General features: G+C 40.6%; 1 protein-coding gene across 3 annotated transcripts in view; it reads left to right on the forward strand.

Annotated features, from left to right (window-relative positions):
- Positions 1-16,836, forward strand: part of antxr1a (ANTXR cell adhesion molecule 1a) — a 326,460-nt gene extending 309,624 nt beyond the window's left edge. For all 3 annotated transcript variants that reach the window (XM_079638447.1, XM_079638445.1, XM_079638446.1), the window contains exons 17-18: positions 1,520-1,600; positions 16,305-16,836. In XM_079638447.1, coding sequence (XP_079494573.1) covers positions 1,520-1,600; positions 16,305-16,724 — 501 coding nt within the window. In that variant the 3' untranslated portion in view covers positions 16,725-16,836. The remainder of the gene's footprint in view (positions 1-1,519; positions 1,601-16,304) is intronic.
- The last annotated feature ends 8,787 nt before the right edge of the window (positions 16,837-25,623 follow it).

Raw genomic sequence — 25,623 nt, forward strand, 5'->3', positions numbered from 1 at the left:
GTTTCCCTCATTTCACCTCTCTCCGTTCGCTCACTCTCATAGACCCTGCCGTCCAAGAGCGCTGAGCATTGCCAAAGTCCCCCCCCCCCCCCCACCCCGGTTATTCTTTTGGTCTGTTTTTTTCTTCTCGTTTTCATATTTATCCCCTTTTTATTTGTTCATCTCTATCTCGTGTGTCTGCCTGTTTATTTGGAGAGAGGCAACGTGGTCAGATTTTTGTGACCAAACTTTACATTTAAAAGGTAACTCTCGCCAAAATTGATCCTAGGCTATTTTTGTTAATCTACCCGAGTCAAACATTCGTGTAAAAGCATAATTAGAATGGACAATGAGAACATCAAAATCTCTATTTTTAAAACACTAAGGTGGCTCGACAACATGAAACTGTGCTTGGAGTAACACTAGGAGTTCTACACATGAACTCGAGTATTGACTACATTGTTTGTGTACACAGAGTTTACTAAAAAGAAAGATTTTGTTCGACTCACTTCATCGGTTAGTGTTTCCGGTGGCTGGAATTTTGTCAGGCAAAAGTATAGTCGATCTACGAATGCAACGTAACATGAGGAGAGTAAAGATGAAAAGCTCCTAAAGCTTGTTTCCATATAAATTGCCATGAGCTAAGTGTCTAAGTTATCATGCTTTTCATTGATATTTCCTCATATGGAGTCAGTTCATTACGTCGCATTTGGAGATCAACTACTTTTGACTGACAAAATGCCGGCGGACGGAAACACAGTGAGTTGTTCAAAATCTTTCTTTTTAGTAAACTCTGTGTACACAAACAATGTTGTCAATGCTCAAGTTCATGTGTAGAGCCCCTGGTGATACTTCAAGCACAGTTTCATGTTGTGTCGAGCCTTCTTAGTGTTTTAAAAATAGCGATTTTGATGCTCTCATTGTAATTCACTCCCATTCAATAGGCATTTAGGACCGAAAACTAAAATACGGTCAAACTTAAAAGTGGACTTTCCATTCTAATTATGCTTTTACATGAATGTTTGAATCGGTTAGATTAACAAAAATAGCCTAGGATCAATTTTGGTGAGAGTTACCCTTTAAATATTCCTAGACATTCTTCTGTTCTTCTCTTTTCTTCACCCATTAATTTTCTCTGTTACATCTCCCCCCCTTTTTTTATTTGATGAAGACAGCAGCTCTTGTGCAATGAGAGTTGGCTGACTTCATTAGGAAGTTTGGTCAAGGCTGAGGGACATTTGAATGCTGTTTCATATTAATAACCCTTGAGGCAGATAGCGAAGCATTGATTCATTCTGAACTATGGCTTTGAGCTTTATCCGTCTCATCTGATAATGAGTCAGAGAGTCCACATGTGGGGTGTTGAGTTCAGGAAATCTCTGTTAATAAAACCCTTTTCCTAGAGTTTAGTGACTGATCAATGTGAGGAAGTTATTAAACACCTGAGGGTCAAAGAAGACCTGAATCGCACAGCAGAAGCACACTTGCTTTTTCGAACTTAATTTTCATGTCTTTGATGTGTGTGTGTGCTAATGTGCAGGGAAAACTGGATGCATTGTGGGTACTTCTGAAGAAAGGGTATGATCGAGTGTCCATCATGCGACCACAACCAGGAGACAAGGTAAGACACTTAGTTCATTGTTTATTGTATCACAGCACAATGTGTTTCTTTATCAGGTTATCAGAGACCATTTCTTTACGAGTATTTTATTTTACACAGTAACTAAAATACGAAAATTAAAAAATTCAATGTTATCTAGAAGCCAATAATTACTGTTGTTTTCCCGTTCCCAAAGAATTGGTCAAATGCATTATTGGTTTTTGTTTGCACAAATTAGCCTTTGCCCAAAGAGCAACAATAGAAGGGTGTGAGAACGTCGTTTCCTTTGTGAACAGGAATGGAATGATACAAGGTTTTGAGCAGTTGGGATTAGACATGATTTGGATGCACAGATATAGAGTACAGTATCCTTTATGCGTTGTTGGTAATATGAGTGAGTATGATGCAGTTGTTGGGAAATGTGTGAAAAGTGGAAGGAAGTTGGGGAGTTTAGAGCTAAACAGAGTAATTATCTGCAAATAGTTTCCACTTAATTTCTTTTTAAAGATGAACACACACTCAATGACTCCGAAGCTTAAAAAAAAGATCTTTACTGACTTTTCTTGATTCATTTTTCACAGTCCAACAGAGCAATCTGTTAAATTATAATACTTTTATAACTGTCAGTTAATTCAATATGACTTGGCTTTACTGAAGTGATGAAAAGCAGAAATAAAAAGATGAATATGGCTCTATTCTACAGCTTGATAGGAAATGAAAACCAGGCTCACACTGACAGAGCTTTACACAGCGTGGATATAGACATCCTAGATCTTTCTTCAGTTTGGTTTCAAAGAGCGTTTTTGTCATTTTTGGAGCTTGTGCTCACCATCCATTTTTGTTTATTAAAAAATCTCCTTTTGTGTCATATTATGTAGAAATAAAAACATACGGTTTGGAAGAGCTTGAGGGTTCAATAAATTATGATAATGTTTGTATGAACTATCCATATAAGTGTGCATATTTTCATTAAGTAATATTTAGTAAAACAAAGGTCAGCTTTGCTCAAATCTATCATGAATGTTAATGACAAATGTTGCAGTTAGACTTGGCTCCGTCTCTATAGCATGTATTTGCTTTCACTTGCTTTCACTTCTTTCATTCTTCTGTCCTCGTCTGGATGGAGAGCAACTACAGACCGAGTCACCAAAGAGTCCAAAGCCCACCTGTTGCATGCTGGGTCTCCTGGGCTAAGCAAATAAACAGAGGAAATGCATATCATATATCCCAGTTGGGGATGTGCATGAAATGAAATATGAAGTTCTTTAGGGTGGACTCGTATGTTATTACGCTACTTATGCGGAGGATGATTTGACTATAAAGTTGACTGCAGGTCAAATCCACAGAGAAAAAGAGTTCATCTAAGAACAGGATGAACACAATGCTGTTCATAGACTACATTAAATACGGTTTGAACTGTTGGAGATGTGATGAACTCTTTCAGGGCACAGTCAGGTCTCGTTGTTCAGAAAATATACAATACACTGGTTACTGACACTACGATTTTTTCAAACTGATACTAAGAATTTGTTTAAAAGTGGAACTATGCTGTTTTTTTTTTTTTTGGTTAAAGGTGAACTATGCAGGTTTTTTACCTTAAGTCATTGGAATGGTTATATTACTTTTTTGGGGTTGAATGGTGATCGTTTGCACCCCCCTATCGCATGTGAGCGGAAAAAAAACTTGCAACTTTTAGCCGGCGAGCTGCCGGACGCGGCATCAGGAAGTATCGCGTGATATCAAGTCTCGCGATGTTAAGATTTGCTTTACATTATTGCGCTCCCTCACGCTGTTCGAACCCGAATGAATACGGTCTGCTTTGATGTTGTTGATCTACCAGCCTCTGGTATCTGAGAGTCGCCAACAAGTTTTTCGACAGTGTTGTCAAATATCTATTCCAAAGCTGTAGGGGGAGCTCTATAGAGAAACCTGCGAGCAAAAAAGCGAGAACACAGCGAAGAAATTCCCGAAACTGCATAGCCCTGCTTTAATTTACCTTAACTGAACAGCTTCGGAGTCATTGGAATGGTTATATTTCTTTTTTCGGGTTGAATGATGGCCGTCTCACTTCCTCCTGGTGCCTGTGAGCGGAAAAAACACCCTTGCAACTTTAGGATATCAATGATATCAGGTGATATCAGGTCTCGCGATGTAACAAATTGCTTCACGGCACTGCACACATACACTATCTCAACATTTATATGCTAGCCTTCTGTGTATCACACATACCTCAGTGGACATGGCTCCGTGCGTTCGCCGGCTTCTTTAAAAACAAATGCACATGTCCAGAGGGAGAAAATGGGAGGTGGGAGAGTCACCAACGAGTTTTTACGACAGTATCTATTCTGAAGCTGTAGGGGGAGCTCTATAAAGAAACCTGCGAGCAAAAAGCGAGGATACAGCGAAGAAATTGCCAAAACTGCATAGCGCCGCTTTAAAGAAATAAATTTAGTAAGGATACATTACATTGATCAAAATTAATGTTGTTATATTGAAATTTCTTCAATTCAATTAAAAGTTTCCACCAAAAAAAAGCTATCACCAATTAGGCAAAACTATTGTCAACATTTATAAAAAATATAAGATTTGTTTCAAATCAGCATTTTAGAATGATTTCTGAAGGATCGTGTGACACTGAAGACTGGAGTAATGATGCTGAAAATTCAGCTTTTCCATCACTGGAATAAATTATGTTTTCAAATATATTAAAATAAAAATCTTATTACCGACCCCAAACCTTTGAATGGAATGGAACCACATTGCAACAGCCTAGCAACCTTGGCAGCAACTTTTGCATATGCAACTATGACTCACAATTTCTTCACAAAGTTAGAAAATTCAAGTTTAGATTGCATGAACAAGATGCATCACATTGAACAGTGCACTACTAACTTGACGGCTCCTGCAAGCCTGTACTAAGTGCTGCTAAACCAGGCTGTCATTTTCTCCACTACGAAACATGTGCAGCTTTATTTTACCAAAGTAAAAAGATGGGGTCCAATGTCAACAGAACCATTTGGATTTAACACCATGTGCAGAGGGTGTTGTCAGTTATAAATGTGAAGCCCAGTGCAAAACTCAACACCCACACCCTCGTTTTCTCGGAGGAGTTTGCTTAGTAGCTCTACATGCCATATCCCCACTGTGAGTCACATTTGACTTCAACTTTGGACCTAATCCTCTTAAAGAGATGTTTCACAAAATCACCAACAAATCACTTCCTCGCTGTCTTGTGCTATCCTGCTCCATGTAATCTGCAGGAAAGATGGAGTTGATCAGATGTTTGCTGTGCGATGTCAAGAATTTGCGCTTGCATCATAGAATGTTTTTTATTAAAAGGACATGCACAGTGATACTCAACACAACTCTACTCAACAACTCAGCAAAGCAATCAGCTTTCAAGAAAGAAACTTAAAAGAGATAACAGAAAAACAGAAACTAGAGTCTAGACTTGTATATCATGGAAATTATACAACTGCTTTACAAGAGGACAGCCAAACATAGTACAGTGATTAACACCGTCAGGGAGGCGACACCCTCAGAGATTATTGAGTATGATGACATCACAGTGTGAGGTTGAAGACATCACCAGTTCACCACAATGGATGAAGCCCCTTGGACGCATGCCGATACCTAATGGAAAAACACATCCAGATGCTCCAAAACGAAACAGTATTCAGCGATGACCTGGATGACTGGGTGTGCACAGGTCTTATGAAAAATAATGTGGCAGTGCTATTGTGCAGTTATGGTATGGAATGGCAATGACACTATACATTGCAATATATATCTTTCCCAGCCAAAATGTTGCTTTTTTTTATAAAAATAACAATATTTTTTATTTGGACTACAGTACCCTTTTCAACCACTAGCTGTTAATATTACATACTGCACCTTTACAGTCCAGGTACAAGTCAATGCAAAGACTTTTTACTCTGTTCAATTTGGACACTGAAAACAAGTCGGAGCTCTTAGTTTTCAACTCTCAAAGTGCACCAGACAGATGCATTTAACTTTAAAATATACAAAATTTCTCTAGAGGGACCAAGGTCCAACCCCCATAGTCTCACATAATCCTGTGGGAAGCACTGCTTTGATATATACCACAGTACTGTATTATTACCTTGATATTTAGAATATGCTATTTGAATATGAAATAATATGGCATAACTTCAAAGAAGACCTTGGTGTTATTATTGGTACATATCTCCAAAAAACACAATAACTGTCTGGAACCCTTGGTGTTCCCATGGCATTACGTCCAAAAAAATAATATTATGTAAATCCCTAAAATGCTAAATGTTGTTAGAGTTGCAATTATGTGTTTGATAAATGATATTTTTTAGGTTTGTGTTTTTGGTGCAGTGGTAGTTAAATTGATGATAAAGCCGCATATGCAGAACATTACACCGGACAAACAGCTGTGAGCCGTAAAGCAAACACAGACAGTTATGGTGCCGGATAGGGATGTTGTTGTCTGGCAAACCCATCGGAAGATTTCAGTATCTGAAGCCAGCTTTAAAATATGCTGCTTATATAATGGGGCACAGGAGGCAGAGGGAGTCTGAGCTAACTTTTTAATGGGCTTTTCAAACATTTTTTTTGTTGCAAGCTATTGTAATCTTTAATTTAAGTAAGCATTCACTTCACCCACCTCACCTAAACACTCGTATGCACATCATGACTGATTCCTTTGAAAACCGTATGTTCTTTTATCATATATCCACATGAACAAAATTACTGACACAATGAAAAATATGCATCATGAAGTGAGATCAAAATGACAATTTCAGTCAATGACTAAATTGATAGTGATATTAATTTGCATGCAATGTCTGCATTTTTAGCACCCAATTACTAAAACAATTATGCAAATTGAGTAACGTCGCAAACGCACCCACAAAATCTGTACTGAACACAATTTGTATGTTGCGGTTTCCCATCTTGCAGTGCTAGGATTCACACAGTGGTGTGTCTGATTCAGATACTTGACATTATCATGATGTGAGTTCAGTGGTTGTGTCTTTTGGGTTACATAGCAACTGTGGTCATACATGTCTGCCGAGCTTTGAGTGGATCAAGACATCTTTCATTTTCAAAAAAGAAAACAAAAACAAAATGGGAAATTAACCAGTTTTAATGTAAGTTGCAGCCAAATGCTTCTGTCCAGTGGTCAAGTTGATGATACATACAAAATCATCGAACAACATGGATCTGTCGCTAATTAGAAGCAGATGATATTTTATTGAGCCGTCCAGTGATGCATGATATCTTCTATAAAGGGGTCATTTTTTATAATGTTCTCCGAGGTCTACTTATAATGTTGTCAAGACTGTTATCATAAACATCCTAATTTAGAAGCTATTTTCTATACTATTTTTTTACCCTCTCTTTCGATCACTCTCATCCAAGACTAAACATCCACTGCTATGATTGGGTAACAGTTTTGCATATTAAAATGATTTTCAATGTCGCAGTAGTTGAAACATTTGCTAACAATGTGAAACATTTATGCATTACATGTAGTCGTTACTGCATCAATCTTTTATTTTCTCTCCTGCGTCGAACTTTGTCTTGTTTAAAATTAATTTGCAGTCAAATGTAGTGAACAAATGAACAGTATCCTACTGACGTGATCTGTTAAATTCTTATGTCAGATGTTGTCCTGTGTCAAATTCTTGAATTTAAATTAATTCAAATTTGTTTAAAAAAAAAATTTAACCAATTATCTAAGTTCAATTCCTTCCACCGTCCGAAAAACAAGATCGAGGATCTCCTCAATCCTGCCGTGAGGTCTTCCATTGAGGAAGCAGAGGCTGAGGGCTCAGAGGTGGACTCGTCCATCACCCAAGCTGAAGTCACCGAGGTAGTCAAGAAACTCCTTGGTGGCAAGGCACCGGGGGTGGATGAGATTCGCCCTGAGTACCTCAAGTCTCTGGATGTTGCGGGGCTGTCTTGGCTGACACGTCTCTGCAGCATCGCGTGGCGGTCGGGGACAGTACCTCTGGGATAGCAGACCGGGGTGGTGGTCCCTCTTTTTAAGAAGGGGGACCGGAGGGTGTGTTCCAACTACATGGGGATCACACTTCACACATCAGCCTCCCTGGGAAAGTCTATGCCAGGGTACTGGAGAGGAGAATACGGCCGATAGCAGAACCTCGGATTCAGGAGGAACAGTGCGGTTCTCGTCCCAGCCGTGGAACACTGGACCAGCTCTATACCCTCTCTAGGGTACTGGAGGGTCCATTGGAGTTTGCCCAACCAATCCACATGTGCTTTGTGGATTTGGAGAAGGTATTCGGCTGTGTCCCTCGAGGTGTCCTGTGGAGGGTGCTCCGGGAGTATGGGGTCCGGGGTTCTTTGCTAAGGGCTGTCCGGTCCCTATACGACCGGAGCAGGAGCTTGATTCGCATTGCCAGCAGTAAGTCAGACTTCTTCCCGGTGCATGTTGGACTCCGGCAGGGCTGCCCTTTGTCGCCGGTTCTGTTCATAATTTTTATGGACAGAATTTCTAGGCGCAGCCAGGGGCCGGAGGGTGTCGGGTTTGGGGACCACACGATTTCGTCTCTGCTCTTTGCAGATGATGTTGTCGTGCTGGCCCCTTCAATCCAGGACCTTCAGCATGCACTAGGACGGTTTGTAGCCGAGTGTGAAGCGGCTGGGATGAGAATCAGCACCTCCAAATCCGAGGCCATGGTCCTCAGTCGGAAAAGGGTGGCCTGCCTACTTCAGGTTGGTGGGGAGTTCCTGCCTCAAGTGGACGAGTTCAAGTATCTTGACGTCTTGTTCATGAGTGAGGGAAGGATGGAACGGGAGATTGACAGACGGATCGGTGCAGCTTCTGCAGTAATGCGGTCGATGTACCGGCTCTCGATTTACCGGTCAATCTACGTTCCTACTCTCACCTATGGTCATGAGCTTTGGGTCATGACCGAAAGGACAAGATCCCGGATACAGGCGGCCGAAATTAACTTTCTCCGCAGGGTGGCTGGGCGATCCCTTAGAGATAGGGTGAGAAGCTCGGTCACTCGGGAGGAGCTCAAGAGTAGAGCCGCTGCTCCTCCACATCGAGAGGGGTCAGCTGAGGTGGCTCGGGCATCTGTTCCGGATGCCTCCTGGACGCCTTCCCGGGAAGTGACTATGTCTCCCGGCTGGCCTGGGAACGCCTCGGTGTCCCCCCGGAAGAGCTGGAGGAAGTGTCTAGGGAGAGGGAAGTCTGGGCATCTCTGCTTAGACTGCTGCCCCCGTGACCCGGCCCCGGATAAGCGGAAGAGAATGGCGATGCCGATCTAAGTTCAATTAGAATAATAAGACTATTATAATCAGGCTGTTACCACTCAAATTAAATCAGTATCAAAATAATCCATCTTTGCACTGCAGAAGTTGCATGAATTGGCATTTAGATGTATTGATTTATTTTAAACAGACTTTTCAATCCAGCTTAGAGGTGAAACATACATTTATAGTGCAATTACAATAGCATTAATAATGTTATGGGATGATTGTTTTAAAGGTACACTGTGTAGTTTTAAAAGTATTTTATTAGCTAAAATCAATGTATTTATTAATAAATATAATTCTAATTGGTGTAAAATTACCTCTGCCAATGATCTGACTTATTCTCGTAAGCAAATAATTTCTTATCTTTATTTACATGGGACGGGTAAGTTCAAGGAGGCTTCCATGTCGTTCCGCCATTTTGAAAAACTATAATAGCAGAGAGGGACCAAAAGCACTAGTCTACCTCAACGCGTTTCCACAACGCGTTTTTGTTCACAGCCAGCGTCACGTGACTGAAACCAGCAGAAGCGGACAAGGATCAGTGAGCGGCGCTTGTCACTGTCCCGGCAAATTTGAAAGTCTGCACTGCACGGTACTTCATAATGTTGTGTGTCAAGTTGCAGTTTGTTTGAAATAACGAACCTCATCACCCGAAAGAAAACTCGATGAAGTGCTATTGGAAGACATGTTGTCATAGCTTCACTTATTTGAAAAAGCGTGAGAGCACTATTCGTTTGAATGCAAAATACAATTTCACTGCTAGATGGGAGAAATCCCTACACAGTGTACCTTTAAACAAAATTGAAAATATGATGTGAAAAATTAAATGATTATTTTAAATATAAAATTAAATCTGCCAGTAGGTGGTATCCAGTCTTAATGCGTAAGTCATTCATTCAATTCCTTGAAAACATCTGATTCATTCAGGAGCAAATAAGGTCACTGGCTGCATCGTATACTCTCTTGAGTAAGTACTTATTTTTAATAATTACTTCACAACTGCTGAAAAATATGTTCTATATAGTATGACATTCGTCATGTTGTCATTATCACGTGACCTACCTGTGTCAGTTGCTTCGCTTCACTGCCTATCACAAATCCTCTCCTGTGGCCTCATGGGATAGTAAAGTGTCCATCAATCTCACCAGATGTAGTGGGTCATTCGTGTCATTTTTGCCTACTCTTTTATGAGTATTATGAATTCAGAATACTTCTTTTGTCACATACTGTTTTTCACTTACTATTATATTAGAGATGAAAGCAATTCCAGATGCAGCCACTGTTTATGAATGACTCACTCGATTTGTTAAAAAAGTAGATTAATTCAGTAATGAAATAGTAATGAATAATGCTCAAAATAATCAATTGGTTTGAGTAGAGCCAACTCAAATAAAATGAGTTTAATCAATGAACTTTTATGAGTATTTTGAACTTTTTTCTTTTGAGTTCACAAAACTGACACATTTTAAGTACGGTAATCTAAATTGTTTCCTTGTTTTATGAACTTCTTTTTATTAATTTAGACAAACTTAAATTGAACTTAAACTGGGCTGGGATTTCGATTTCCTAGCAGGCTTTGCCATGACACTCAAAAGGGAGAGTATGCTAAAATTAAGTGTTATATCATATTTTTGGTGCAAGATTAATGTTAAGTGGGATATTTAGTAGTGTTTAATGTTTTGAAGAGTTTCTGTTATGTTGTTTTTTTGTAGGGTTACCATCATGGTGGCAAGTGGAGCTTGAGATTAGTGTGAGAACAGATATATGCTAAATGTTTCATATTGCTGTACTCATAGCAAGTGCTATGCTATGTTATCAAGACATCGTGTTACCAATTAGCAAAGTAGCATTTATTGAATTAGCTAGTTAAATCTAGCCTATATTCTAATAGTTTTCACTGTTAGAAATATTGGGTGAGATTACCTGATACATTTTAAGATGTATGAAGTAGTTTACTTAAATATTTAAAGTCAGGAGCAATTTAACGTATGAGTACAAAATAAAAATCTGCAAGTTCTGCTTACTTAAACTTTTAATTTCTTAACTTAAAAAAATTGCAGATGTAACTGATTACCTCAAGTTTTTTTAGTTTTGCGGCTTGGTGGCTTTGTTTGGAACTATTTTCATTGCCGAAATAAAGCAAAAATTAGACAAGGGTCTTAAAAATATAAATCACTTAATATGAACTTGTTTATTTAATTGTTGTATAAATCAGTATCACATCTGCAATTATTCTGATATTGAGGAGAATAGCAGCCTTACTCGTGTAATGTCATTGTTGCTTCAAGCCCCCGCTAATTTATGATCCTGTTTTTGATAATCCAAATGTAATATTTTCAGTTAATTTACCGGGAAAGAAACAACAGCAGCACAACACACAGCTTTTTCACAGTTGACTGAAGGCAGGAAAACCAGCTGATCGCAGTAAACTACTGCACTGTATAGATGCATTATGAAAGTTGTGTTTTTTATATTCTGATTGTATTATACTACTATTCATGAGATTCGATCGGGTCACTCCCATCAGTCGCACACAGTCATTTTCAGTCGCAAACGGTCGCAATGTAGAGCCCTTTCATAGCTTCTCATTTTTCAATTGATTAGTCCCACCTTCCCCTGGTTTTATCCCTCATTTATCCTGTGTATTTATATTCAGTTGTGTCTGTTACTTATGGAAGCTTGTTTACGCCACAGAATAAAACATTTTAAAAGATAATTGCGACTTTTTATCTCACAAATGCGAGTTTAAATCTTGCAATTCTGACTTTATTTCTCGCAATTCTGACTTTATTTCTCGCAATTCTGACTTTATATCTCGCAATTCTTTGCAATTGTGAGATGTAAACTCGCAATTATCTTCTCAGAATTGTGAGATGTAAACTCGCAATTGTGAGTTATAAAGTCCAAATATAAGGGGGAAAAAGACTGAAAAAAGTCAGAATTGCGAGATATAAACATTCAATACGGAGAAAAGTCAGAACTGCCCGTTTATTTCTGACAATTGCGAGTTTATATCTCACAATTCTGACATTTTAACACGGAATTGCGAAGATGTAAACTCATAAACTTTTGAAACAAGGTTCTATGGTGCTGGTTTGCATTCCCTTTCTTGTTTCATGATTTTTTGTTCTGTTTAATAAAGTACGAATAGATTCTCGCCTCATCTCTCTTCGCTCCAACCAGCCCTGACAATAATATGAAGTGTGACAGTTGTATTAACATAGTGATCTTAAAGTGTTCCAGTATGGTTATTTATTTTAACATATTATACATGGTTCGAAAGTGTGACTCAAGAGATTAATTCAATCAGACCATCCAGCTTTAACTGAAAATACAATAACACAATTATTGTTATTCCATTTAGCTTTTGTTTATACATTATTGTTGAGCATGTTTATCATTTTAAGTTTTGTCCTTTGTAAACTCTTTTTTTTTCTCTGAGTCTGAAAGTTAATGATAACAATCTTGCTTTAGTCTGTGTTAATGCACCATGGTATACTGTACTGTATGTCACTTCAGATGTGGCATCTGCGTCAGTGTATAGATGCATGCATAATTACATAAAATGTAATTATCCTGTAGTCTGCACATATGCCTAACATGTGCACTGGTTAAATAACATCAGTACTTCCTTTTCAACAGGAAGGTATCGTTATGTTTTTGATTTGTTGTGTGATCATTTTTATATTCACTCTGAAGTGGAGCAAGTGGTGACAATAAGGGCAGTTTAAGCAGAGCAGATGACAAAAGTCTGGGAATGGAGATCAGACATTAACAGAGGAAGGCATGTAGGCATGTTGTTATTTAGCAAAAAACTGTAGGGTCTGGCGACTGTAAAATTAAAAAGAAACTACAGCTGGCTGCTGTCCCGGCTACTTCTGAGAGAGACAGAGAGAAACTCTGCAGATGAACGCTCTGAAATGAAGGCAACAGTGTTCAGATGGAGTATAGAGGGCTGCTTCTCATCTGGTTTTGCTTCAGGACCTAGATTTCAGAGTGCACCCTACACCGTGCCACAACTGGTTTGCATACAAAAGCAATCAAAAATGTTCTTTAAAAAGTGAAAACTACAATCTAATAAAATCATGAGGGACTGCAAAAGCAAAACAATATGCAATATTTTAGTAAAGCGACTATTTTGGTCTATAAATGTGTATTTAATTAGCCTGGGTTTCCCCATGCTGCCTTGCGCGCATGCACGATTTTATTCACGCTGCTAGGCAGCCTGGATTCCATGGCCCAGATTTTCGCCTCAGCGAGGGGACCAATCACAGAACGGGGAGGGAGCAGCAAGACGATGGCGACGTCTATGCGACACACCGAAGCAGCTTGATTATATCTAACATGGAAGCAGACGCGAAGTTACCTTTCGATCCAGCCTTAGTGTTCTAAGTAGTTTAGAACGCAAGTTTAATAAACTTTAATAAACTCTGTTTTTTTCGATGAAAACATGTCTGTAGTGTGTCTATATATACCTTCTATCCTCATGTTTGTCTTGCACAAACGGCAATAGTCGCTGAACGCCATCGTGTACTCATAAATCTATGACCCATCGTCTTCTTCCTCGTCGAACTTCTGTCGCTCTACATACGTCATCTGGTATAATTGAAACGATTGGCTATGAGCTACGTACAGACGCATTTGACATTCGTAGCGCCCAATAAACTGCTCTGGGCATTCGTAAACCACGCCTCAAATACGAGAAAATGAACATGTGGTTCCCAGACCACGTCTCAATGAGACGAGGTCTGACGTTAGCCAGGCTAATATTCAATTTTAATTCAGAGCACAAAACTAAATTCTTGAAAATTCTGATAATTGAACAGAACCATTTGAATTGTTTTTATATAATTTGTTTAAGAGTTGACAAGTTGCCAACTCCTTAAGTGGCTTAAGAGAGATATTAAAATATCAAATTCAATATACACCTCATTGATGATGCATACTATATACAGGCAAGCAAGTGAGCCCACAATATAAAAGCATCACACTAAATTGTGCAGATTATAAACTTAACTCACAAATTTTCATGTTAAGCGTTTTCCCATAGAAACCCATTATAAAGAAAACTCTTTAAAGGGTTATTTCACCCAAAATGTAATTTCTGTCACTAATTTCTCACCCTCATGTTGTTCCAAACCCGTAAGACCTTTGTTCATCTTCAGAACACAAATTAGGTTATTTTTGATGAAATCCGAGAGGTTTCTGACCCCACATAGGCAGCAACTTCATTGCAATTTTCAAGGCCCAGAAAGGTAGGAAAGACATTGTTAAAATAGACATTGTCTTGTTACATTAGTACAATCCTGGTACCTTTAGTACAAAAAAAAATAACTGACAGGCAGCAGAAGAAAGCTTTGTTTTGTCCTCTAAGTGGCCGTTCCTATAGAGGTTTTATGTCACGTGAAAACTAGAGCTATACATACCAAATTCTTTCAGTCTTTGATGTGCTTAATTACAGTACATACTATAAGCTCTTAACTGCACGAACAGTGTGTGTGTGTGTGTGTGTGTGTGTGTGTGTGTGTGTGTGTGTGTGTGTGTGTGTGTGTGTGTGTGTGTGTGTGCCTTTATGGGGCCAGCGGGGGAGTTCATCATTAGTTGACAGGAAATTGGGACAGAGTGCACTAATTTTCCGTAAGCGTTTCTAGTAAACCATCAACAACTAGCTTTTTTCCTCTGTTTATCATTAAAACTGGTCTGGCATTTATAAGTTCCTACAGCAGACAGAAACAGAGCAGAAAGACGCCTCTCACCACTTTAGTCTACCTCTGAGTGTGTGTGATTGTCATGTTGACGGTAAAGTCCATCATTGCGCACATGCATTTGGAGACTTGAGATGAATGTCCCTGGCTTATTCACTTCATCTGATGTAAAATCAAATAATGCAATACATTTCTCTTCTGCCACGTTGTCCTACACGATGGCATCAAAACAAGCTTTTTACGATCGTCTTCTGAGGCTCAGGCTGTAAAATGACAAATTCAATGGAAGGCGTTTTGCCAGTCAATGTTACGGTTATTTTGAGATCTTTTGAGAGAAGAGTTTGAACTCCACACAAAGCCGTAGTGTTTTCAGCATGAGGGGAGCAACATGCCTGTTTATTATTTGTGCCACATTTTGTAATGAAATATCAATGACCTAATTTACTAATTCCCAGCTAAATTTTACTCAAATCGGTTTAGTTTTTTGCAACACTTTAGTTAAGGGTCCAATCTCACTATTAACTAGTTGCTTATTAGCATGCATACGATATTGGCTTTTTATGAATACTTATAAAGCACATATTAACTACCTTACTAACTATTAATAAACAGTAATTAGGAGTTTATTGAGGCAAAAGTCGTAGTTAATAGTTATTTGATAGTGAGAATTGGACCCTAAACTAAAGTGTGACCTTTTTACAAATCCATCAAAGGTTTTACATCCATAATTGGTCTGAATCCAAGTAAATAGAATTTGTTTTGGAATGTGTCTCAGTCTAAATAGTCATATTGGATCTCAAGCGTCATGATACGCAAAATCTAATTTTCCAATTTTCTTTTCTCTTTCTCCACATGCTACTTTGTGTATTGTATGAAAAGAATATCTTTGCATTGTGCTGATGCTTTCACAGTCACTGTTACTATAGCAACCCATGAAGACGACACTATCTGAAGAAACAGATCCAGTTTAATTTCTTTCAAAATGACGGTGCAGACAGTGAGTTTTTAAAACCAAATTGAAAAACTGCTGTGTGCAGTGTGAACAAAAATTGCCACCACATAGCAATGCCCTGAAAACTTCCCAGAGCACCCTAGCAACTGCATATGCTAAAACCCCACAAGAACATGTTAACCCCGCTTAGCAACACCCTGGCAACTACCCAGAGCACCCTAGGAACTGCATATGCTAAAACCCCACAATAGCATGTCAACCCCGCTTAGCAATGCCCTGGCAACTACCTAGAGATCCATAGCAACTTTATATGCTAAAACCCCACAAGAACATGTTAACCCTGCTTAGCAACGCCCTGGCAACTACCTAGATATCCCTAGCAAACTACATATGCTAAAAACCCCAATAACATGTTAACACTGCATTGCAATGCCCTGGCAACCCCATAGCAACCGCATAGCAAGTACTAAAAACTATTTAGAACATTTTAGTACTGAATAGCAATGCCCTGGTACACTGACAACACCTTAACAACACTCATAACGTGTTATTCACTGTATAACTACGCTTTGACAACCACTCAGAAAAAAAACACATAGAACACAACACCGCATATTAATACCATGCATCCACTACATAGCATCACCTTGACAATCACCCATATCATGTAAGCTGCTTCATAGCAACACCTTGACAACAGGAAAAACCATACCACAGCACATTTTCTTCAGAAAAATGTTGTTTAAATTCTAAAATACTTTTTTTCTGTCCTATCTTTCTCTCTCAGGGTCGCTGTATGAACTTCACCCGCGTCAAGTCTAATCCTCCTCCACGGTATCCATCCTACAACCACCATTCTTCACCCATCTACACCCCCACACGGACCCTCAACCCACCCCCTCCTCAGAGCCAACTGCCCCCTCCTCCACGCAGTCCACCGGACTCCCTATCCTCCAGTTTTCCTCCGGTACTTTCCACCCCTCCTCCTCCTCTCACCATCAACCCATCTCCACCCATTACTCCTCCTCCATCCTATTCTCCACCCCCCGTCTGGTCTTCATCCCCTACCACCCTCTTCTTTTCTCCACCCACATCTCTGCCCTCTCTTCCACCATCACCTACTTCCTCCCTGCCCCCACCCCCTCAAGCCCCGCCTCCAGGCAGAGCTCCTCCTCCAGATCGTCCACCTCCACGGCCCTGTGTTTAATGTGAGTGGACTACTATGAGGGCCTAAAGATGAAGACTGGAAGCAAACAGGAAATAGACATTTCCCACACCCTCCTCAAGATTCTGTTGCTGTGTGGCCTAACACAATAAAACGTGGCTCACCTGTGGCATCAAGGGCATTCGCTCCCGTGGAAAGAACAATGAAATGGAACACAAGCCTCCGTGAAACTCTAAAGGGAGCAACACTCCGAATCACACACTAGGCATTGCAAAGAAACAGAAAATTCACGTTCGAAGCTCCTGTTTCTCAGCAAGAGTGATTTGTGAGTTTAACCAAGCTTTGAGAATGGAAGCGGCTGGTTGGGTGATTTATGGATTCATGGATGTTGCACAATTGCATGCACATGGGATCATCTCATAAAGGAGGTTTCCACAAAAGAGGAAAGCTGAAACAAAATAACCTTTCAGGAGCTTTCTTGATCAGAACAGTTGAGAAAAGATATGCACGTTTGTAACTAGTGTGACTATATACAGGTCAACTTCCTTAAAAGGCAAAACTAAACATTGGGGGCCCTATCTTGCACTCAGCGCAATTGACTTTGTACTCCGACGCATGTATCATTCCTATTTTGCACCCGCGCACAGCGGACTTTTCCCTCCACAGACGCACGTCGGTAAATTAGGGAATGAACTTGTGCTCGGGGGGGCGGTTCAGCAAAAAGAGGAGGCGTGTTACGGCACAAACCTTCCCTGGTGCTCTTTTGCAGATTCAGAAAACAATTCCGCCATTGACCAGGAAAAACCTAGTCTAAAGACAGTAGCGCGTTGGTCATATGGTATTTTAAAGGGGTCAAGACATGGGTTTTTTTATTTTATTATTATGTTCCCTTAGGTGCAATTATAGTATTACTATAGTTTTTTTTACAAAAAACTTTTAAAATGTAGTGATTTATGACCTTTTCCCACCCTGTTTCTCATCCTCTGATTCAAACAGTCTGTTTTGGGGGTGTTTCCACTTTAAGAGTTCAGTGTTAACGCCCACTGTTATGATTGGCTAACGTCAGTGCCTATGCATCAATTATTAACGCCCCCAGCCAGAACATTTGCGGATTCAGCGTATTTAAAAAGTACTTTAAAGTTTTAAATACATTACTTACAATTTGCGTTGTCGTTGTTGAGCCCAGAATAGTCGGCACGGACTTATCTTTGAGCAACAGTTTTCTGGCAAAGCCAGCATCATTTTGGGATTTGTTCTCAAAACAGTCATCCTTCAAATGGACTGGGACGTCCGCAAAAAAATAAAGTGCATCCATTTTTCCCTGACGACTGGATCTTTCGCAGCGTATTCAAAGATGTTGTTTGTCCACAGCCAGGAACAGCACATCTGCGGCATCGTAATTTCCCTGTACAGTCACAGACCCACTCGCTGTCCGTCGACTGAACACTTGTGAGGCGCGCAGCGCGCGGGCGCGACAATGATACGAAATGAGCGTAGTTGTCTTGCGCTTAAAGTGTAGTTGTCTTGTGCTGGAGGCGGCGGGAGGCGGTCATATGCAAACGCTGGTACGTCACTTCGTACCGTGACGTCACTTCTTACCATGGATCCAGAACGAGCTGTATTTAGAGCTTTATTAAATAAATGATTCGTTTATAATGGGGAGGACGTCTTAAGCTATGAAACTTGCAGGACGTTTTAATGGTACAAAGACCTCTTATATACCAAAAGATCAAGGCAAATTTGGTTTCTCATGTCATGACCCCTTTAAGGGCGCATTCTTGGCCATTATGTAGCGTGTGAACAACGCGCATACACTTTGATTCTCTAATCTAAACAGAAGCAGCAGTTTTAATTTTTGCAAATCATACATTATTTCAAGGCAACATAATAACACACGAGGGAAATCATTGTTGTGTCCATGAAGATGTGAAAAAATAAATCTAGCTTACACATTTACCCAAATTATTATACGCCTGTTTAACCGAAGCTAATTTGGGTGGGTTTCTCCCATCATCCCCATACATTCACTTCTCTGTGTTTTACGGCCCTGACGAGAACGTCACTCTCCTCGGCTGTGAACTGTACGGAGCCCCTAAAGGGACGTGGTGGTGGATTTTTTTTAGGATGGGAGAACAATTTTTTTTCCAAATCTTTTGCGTTCCCTCGCAAAACTTTTGCGTTCCCCCGAGAAACTTTGCGTTCCCTCGCAAAACTTTTGCGTTCCCTCGCAAAGATATTTGCGTTCCCACGCAAAATGTTTGCGTTCCCTCGCAAAGTTGTTTGCGTTCCCTCGCAAAGTTATTTGCGTTCCCACGCAAAACTTTTGCGTTCCCTCGCAAAGATATTTGCGTTCCCACGCAAAACCTGTTGTGAGCTCGGAGTCGGACAGACACTTCCTGTTTAATGTCCCGCTGGCAGTGTTTCAGAGCTCCGTACGTTAATGGAGCGTTTCATAGTGTTTGAACTTGGACTCAAATATAAAGAAATGCAGTCAGTGCTTAACTCAAGGAGTTCAGTGAAGTTGCCAATATATTCACATAGGCTATTCGAACTTCCCGGATCAATAGGCTATTCTTAAGCTAAACGTTGTTAAAACACAAACGACACCTATTTACAATCACAGTAACCTAGACAATGAGTTACAACCCAATTCTCCTCAAAACGAGCTTTATAATATAGGCTAAATGGATCTCTATGAGCAGTCGGCTGAGAGACAATTCCGAAGGGACCGTCTGCAAAGTGCAATATAACCCAAGAAACGACTACAGCATCAACTCATAGTCAAAAATACAAAAATAATCATTAACTTCAATGTTACAAACTGTAGTGCCACCCAATTCAGTTTACACATCAACGGTCACCCACTGGTCATACTACACTGCTTTTGCACATTTTATATTATAAAAAAATATCCACTAACTTCACTGTAACACACCAAATTTAGTTCACACATCACTGCTCTAATGTTGGTTATGCCATTGGTTCCCAACAGGGGGGTCGCGGCCCACAAGGGGGCCTCAGCGAGCTCTGTGGGGGGTCGCGTCAAATTTTGAAAAGTTTTGAGCAATGAGCATTAAATAAAATTCCTTAACTTTTTTCCATTCAAAATTGACTAAATTTATACGATGAGCGAGTTCATCTGTTCATCTGCCGTCCCCAACTGTAATTTGCATAAACACGCCCATCTCCATATAAGGGTTTTATGTGCAATGTAAGCGTGCAGCGTACATGTGACTTCAGTTGGTAAATTTAGAATATTTTTTTAATGGCAACATATTAATGAATCATGATTTCTATGTGAACATTTTTGTACACTGATTTTACCTGCAAATATGCACATATCTGCGGTTAGAATGACCCATTGTGGCTGAATCATTCTTGATGTGTTTTTATTCTAGCGATGGTGAGAAAAACGATTTCTTTCAAACTAAATGCAGTTGCAAAATTCAACCACTTTACACATTTTTTTATATAAAATGCTTTGCCATAGGAAGACAAAAACAGTTGCTCATTCAGGTAATTGACATTTATTATGTTGTGCAATAGTGATTTTAGTGGCTTTGATTGGGTTGGGGGTTTGGGGGGGACATGTTGCTTTTTGGTCTTTGAATTTATTAACAAAGTACCAGACCATGATGAATTAAAGGGATAGTTTACTCAAAAATGACAATTCTGTCATAATTTGTGGGTGAACTATTACCTTTAGGATGATGTTGAAGAGACTAAGATGTTTATGAGGACAGACTTGAAACACCTGAAATGTATGTAAACTATAAGCAACATCACCTTACTTTTTGCACATGTCACAGTTGTAATGGTGTATTAGGTGCATCATTTAAATATAGTACAAATTATCATCCTTTACACATGCTGTATGTATAAAACTCTGTAGCCCTGTGTAGTTTTTTTATACAAGGTTTTCTTTTTTTGTGATTTTTTTTTTTTAGTTCTTATTATTGTGGCATGATTGCAATTTTAAATAATGTAGAGGCAAAACAAAAGATGACACATTTTCCCAGTAAGAGTTTGAAAGCCTCTGCGTTTTATCCACCATGAATAACCACAGGGGAAGATTAGCTTTTCGCATTGGAAATTATTTTTGCCAAAAAAAACTATTGAGAACCTAGAGTCCAATGCATTTGATATATGAGTTTGTTTTTGTTCATAATTACATGCTGTATATATTATTGTCATAATGCATCACAGTGTCAGATTTCACAGTCCTTTGCTTCTAAAGAGTTCTTGTCATTTTCCGTTGTACTCCGAGTCTAAGTTATTGCGGTCCCACTATGATGCCAGTGTTGTTTATATAACTCCAAAACCCTGTTATGATGATGGTTTTATGGGTAATTAACATAAAAGAAATCACAGATGTCCATGTTAATTCATATATACTTTTAAAAGAAATCATGTTAATGAATCTTTCTCCAAATGACTTGGATCATTGACTACATTACTTTAGCTTTTTTTTTTTTTACGTTCTATTGTTTTGGAATATAATGTTGTCATAAAAGTTGGTCCTCCTGTTTGCATGCGTTTCATGGATATTGTGCCTGGAGTTTTCATCAAGAGAAGAATCGTTGCCTTAAAATCTTTTTGTTCAATCCTGTTCTACAGTGACCTTTAAAAATAATGGCTTGATCATTCTGAAGTCATATTTAAGGGAGTGACATCATAAAAATTGTTTTACCACATGGTTAAATAGAGGTAAGTTTTTTTCTTACAATGTTTATTACTATAATGTGAAGAGTTCAACTTGCGTTTTACAGAAAACTATTTTTTTCTTGGCATAAAGCACCAGAGGTTGACTATAAATCATGTGGTCATTGGATGATGTTTTAAAAGTACATTGGTTGCACTTTATTTTACAGTACATGCACTTTCAGTGTATTTACAGTTTGCTTACCCACAAAAATACTGTCATTACTACAATAAATACATCGTATGTACAAGCGAAACAGGACTGTAAAAAAGTGCTACCAGGACATCTATTAAACATTCTTGGACTGATTTTCAACATGGTTGACAACATGCTTTGAAAGAGCCATAGGTTAGTTGGATTTCTGCATAATCTGATCTTTAGGTGATCTTAAGTCTGCTCAAAGAAATAAACAAAAAATGATACAAATGATTTCTTCCTTTTTCTGTGTTGTTTTTAATCCGACATTTCCGGCAGCTCGGCCTCCTCTGCTGAACTGGTTCCCTTTAGACCAGGTATCATTTAGTCCCGAGTCCGCTCTGTTAACATTTGCACAGAAAGCTGGCGTCTCATGAGACAGAGACTATAAACCACTCTCGCCATCATGGATGTGTCCAATTTCCAAGGCAGTTTTATTCAGTGAAATATGTACAAGCCTAGCAAGGTTTGGCATAACATGTTTCAAGAGCAGCCAAAGATAAGCAAATGAAATTATTCTGGAAAAATACATTGGGATTAGTATGCATTTTCCCCAGCAGTGCAGTGGGACCTGTGTAACCTGTTTTGTTCAGATCTATTACAAAAATCCAATGTGATGTTCTGTATAGATGGTGTGAATTCACGTCTTTGACCCTGATACCTGTTTAACTTGTTTTTTTTTTTTTACCTTTCAACCGGTCCCTTTCCCTGGAATTTGAGGAGTCATGGATATAATTGTTATATTTTATTGCATTCATTTTTATCCCATAATTTATTAAACAAAATGCACATAAAATGAAACTAGAACCCCTAGTTTAATGTAGGCTTGATTGCGATAGTCTTTTCGAGTGAAATGGCTTCTTGAACAAGAAATGTACAGTAGGGTGGGACTTGATTTTAAAATGATGTGCACGGATAAATCGATTAAATAAACAGCCCATAAATATAAGAACGTCTCGGTTACATATGGTAACCCTCAGGGAATGGAGACGTACGTCGTGACCGACTGATAGGCCTCTCTGGCGAGATTCCTGTCTACTTCGAGTGAAACTAAAACAAGCCAATACACATGTGACGTGGCAGATGTGGCGATGGGACGTACATCTCCGTTCCCTCCCTCAGGGAATGAGGGTTACCATATGTAACTGACGTACTTCGTGACCAACTGATAGGAATCCCTACCAAAGCGCCACAGCTGCTGCACCCCATCCAGCGCCCTGTGCAAGCCTCTACCCCTTCTTGCTTGGAAGGACACAAAGACACAGGCTTCCGTTAGGAGCAGCCGTGGAGAAAATATACACATATGGGATCCCCGTAGGGTCACACATATGGGACACAGCCTAGATCCGGTTCTCAAGGATTCAGCAGATAAAGGCCTGCTCCGCCGTGTCTGGGCCGAGGGTGTTTGGAGGACTCAACAGGTTTGTCACTCTGGAGCAATACGGGTGTGCAGTAGGGTGCAGCAAGCCGACAGAGCGGGGCCTCTCAGTGTTTCTACCCATTTAGGGTGCTATAGTATCTAGCGAACGTGTTAGGTGTCGTCTAGCCCGCAACTATACAAATATCTGTTAGCGAGGAGCCACGTGCCAGCGCCCAGGAGGAGGCATTGCCTCTCGTGGAGTGTGCATGCAACCTGAGCAGGCAGGGCACGCCTTGTGCTTGGTGAGCCAAGGCGATGGCATCCACTATCCAGTGGGCCATCCTCTGCTTGGAGACAGCCTTTCCTTTCTGTTGGCCTCCGTAACAGGCAAAGAGCTGGTCTGAGGTCCTGACGCTTTGAGTTCTGTCCACGTACATACGCAGAGCATGAACGGGACAGAGCAAAGCCAGGGCTGGGTCTGCCTCCTCCAGGGGCAGCGCTTGCAGGATCACTACCTGGTCCCTGAAGGGAGTGGTAGGAACCTTGGGCACATAACCAGGCCGTGGTCTTAGTACAACGTGATTGTCACCCGGCACGAACTCTAGGCACGATTTGTCGACTGAAAATGCTTGCAGGCCCCCTATCCTCTTGACAGAGGATGTGTTTGATGACCTCCGTCCGCTTTTGTACAGCCGAGAACTGTTGGGTGAAATTCTCGACAGCATCGCCGAAGAGGCCGGTCTGGGACACGGGGGAGTTAAGGAACCGGAGCTTGTCGGTCTCCCGCATGTCGGCCAGACACAGCCAGAGATGGCGTTCCTGGACCACTAGTGTGGACATCGCACGACCCACTGACCGCGCGGTGACCTTCGTCGCGCGAGGTCCGTTGCGGTACAAAGTTCTTGGAGAATTTGCGGATTGTGACCACCCTTGTGCATGTCCTTCAGTCCCTTGGCCTGATGAACCTGCAGCAATGCCATGGCCTGCATCTTCCCCACAGGCCTTGTAAGCCTTGCTGGTTAAGTCCGACGAGTACTTACAGGCCCGGGAAGGAAGACACGGTTCTCCGCACTAAGTGGAGTTAGGGCACAGTTGCATAGCAACGGCCCGCTCCACTGGCGGGATACGCGTGTATCCCTTAGCTGCCCTGCCATCAACAATGGTGAGGGAGGAGGAGCCACCGGGACGGTTTCTGGCAGTAAAAGGTGCCGTCCACGTCCTTGTGAGCTCCTCATGCACCTCCGGGAAGAAAGGCACCGGGGTGGGTTGCTGAGAACAAGTGCGCGCCACCCCGAGATACCAATCGTCCAGCCTCGAGGGCTCGGGACACGATGGAGGATTCCACACGAGCCCAATCCTGTTGGCGGCCCGGGAAAGCATGGCCATCATCTCCAGGTCCGACTCTTGCACACCCAAAGGAGGCAGTGGCACTGAGTCGTCGTCCACGGAGAAGTCTGACCCACCCTCCGATTCAGCGATCGACGTCTGATCGTCGCGGGGAGCACCAAAGGAAACGACTGGTACACACCTCGAGGATGGTCCAGCTCGTTCCGTTGTTGGCTCAACTGGCTGTGGAGCGTGGGAGGGATGAGGGTTCCTAGGGGGTTGGTTCCCTGAAGGAAGCACGCTCACAGTGATCCTCAGGTCTCCCGTGTCACCGCCTGAAGCAACCCTCTGAGGAGGATTGGATCGAGGCAGAGGCACAGGGGCTTTCCCCTTTGCAGGAACGAGAGTCTCAACCGCAGCTCCACGATGGTCATCTTCCCACAATGGGTACATGACTCATCCACAAAAGCTGTCTCAGCGTGTTCAATGCCCAGACATACGAGGCAGCGACTGTGACCATCCCGTGACCCCAGGTAGTGACCACATCCAGAAACACGCAGATAGAAAGTCATCTTTAAAAAGACACGTTTCTATCTGTGTAAGCTCTTTTAGGGACTGCTCTCGCTGGTGCTGAGGCACGCAGGAGAACGGTCACCGTGAACATAGACAGGAATGTACACCTGTCTGTGCGCTGTCTCTCTCTCGCTTGTACCAGCTGTGAAAACAGCTGTTGTGCTGTGACGCCCGCACCAAAGTGCAGAGGTCCTGAAGAGGCTTACATAAGCTGTAAGCCATAATCATCAAAATTATAACAAATAAAGGCTTGAAATATCTCACTTTGCATGTAATGAGTCTATATAATATATTAGTTTCACCTTTTAAGTTGAATTACGGAAATAAATGAACTTTTGCACAATATTCAAATTTTTCGAGTTTCACTTGTATTTGCTGATGTAGTTCACCACTACATTACCACTATACTCCCATTCACCACTTTTTATGTTTACCCAACCAAAATTGGTTCTAAGAACATCAGAAATGTAAAAAGTGTCCATTAAATGGTTACAAATATAACAAGGCTTTGGATGAAAGATATATTACATGTTTATATCAATAAGCAAGAGTTTTTGTGTAAGCTTTTTGCTATCATCCTGTGTATTACTATTATGTCAATTTTGAGTGATGCATTATATTTTCTATTAAATGTAAAAAGGGGTTCTGGCTTCTCAAGTTAAGATACAATACACAGCATGAATGATTACATCCCTCTGAAACCCAACAAATTCAGAAATATTTATTTATCTAGGACACATTTTATTTATTTTTAAATTTTTTAAAGATATGTTATGTTCAGATGG

The sequence above is a fragment of the Phoxinus phoxinus genome (genome assembly GCF_949152265.1).
Source record: "Phoxinus phoxinus genome assembly, chromosome: 15".
NCBI lineage: Eukaryota > Metazoa > Chordata > Actinopteri > Cypriniformes > Leuciscidae > Phoxinus > Phoxinus phoxinus.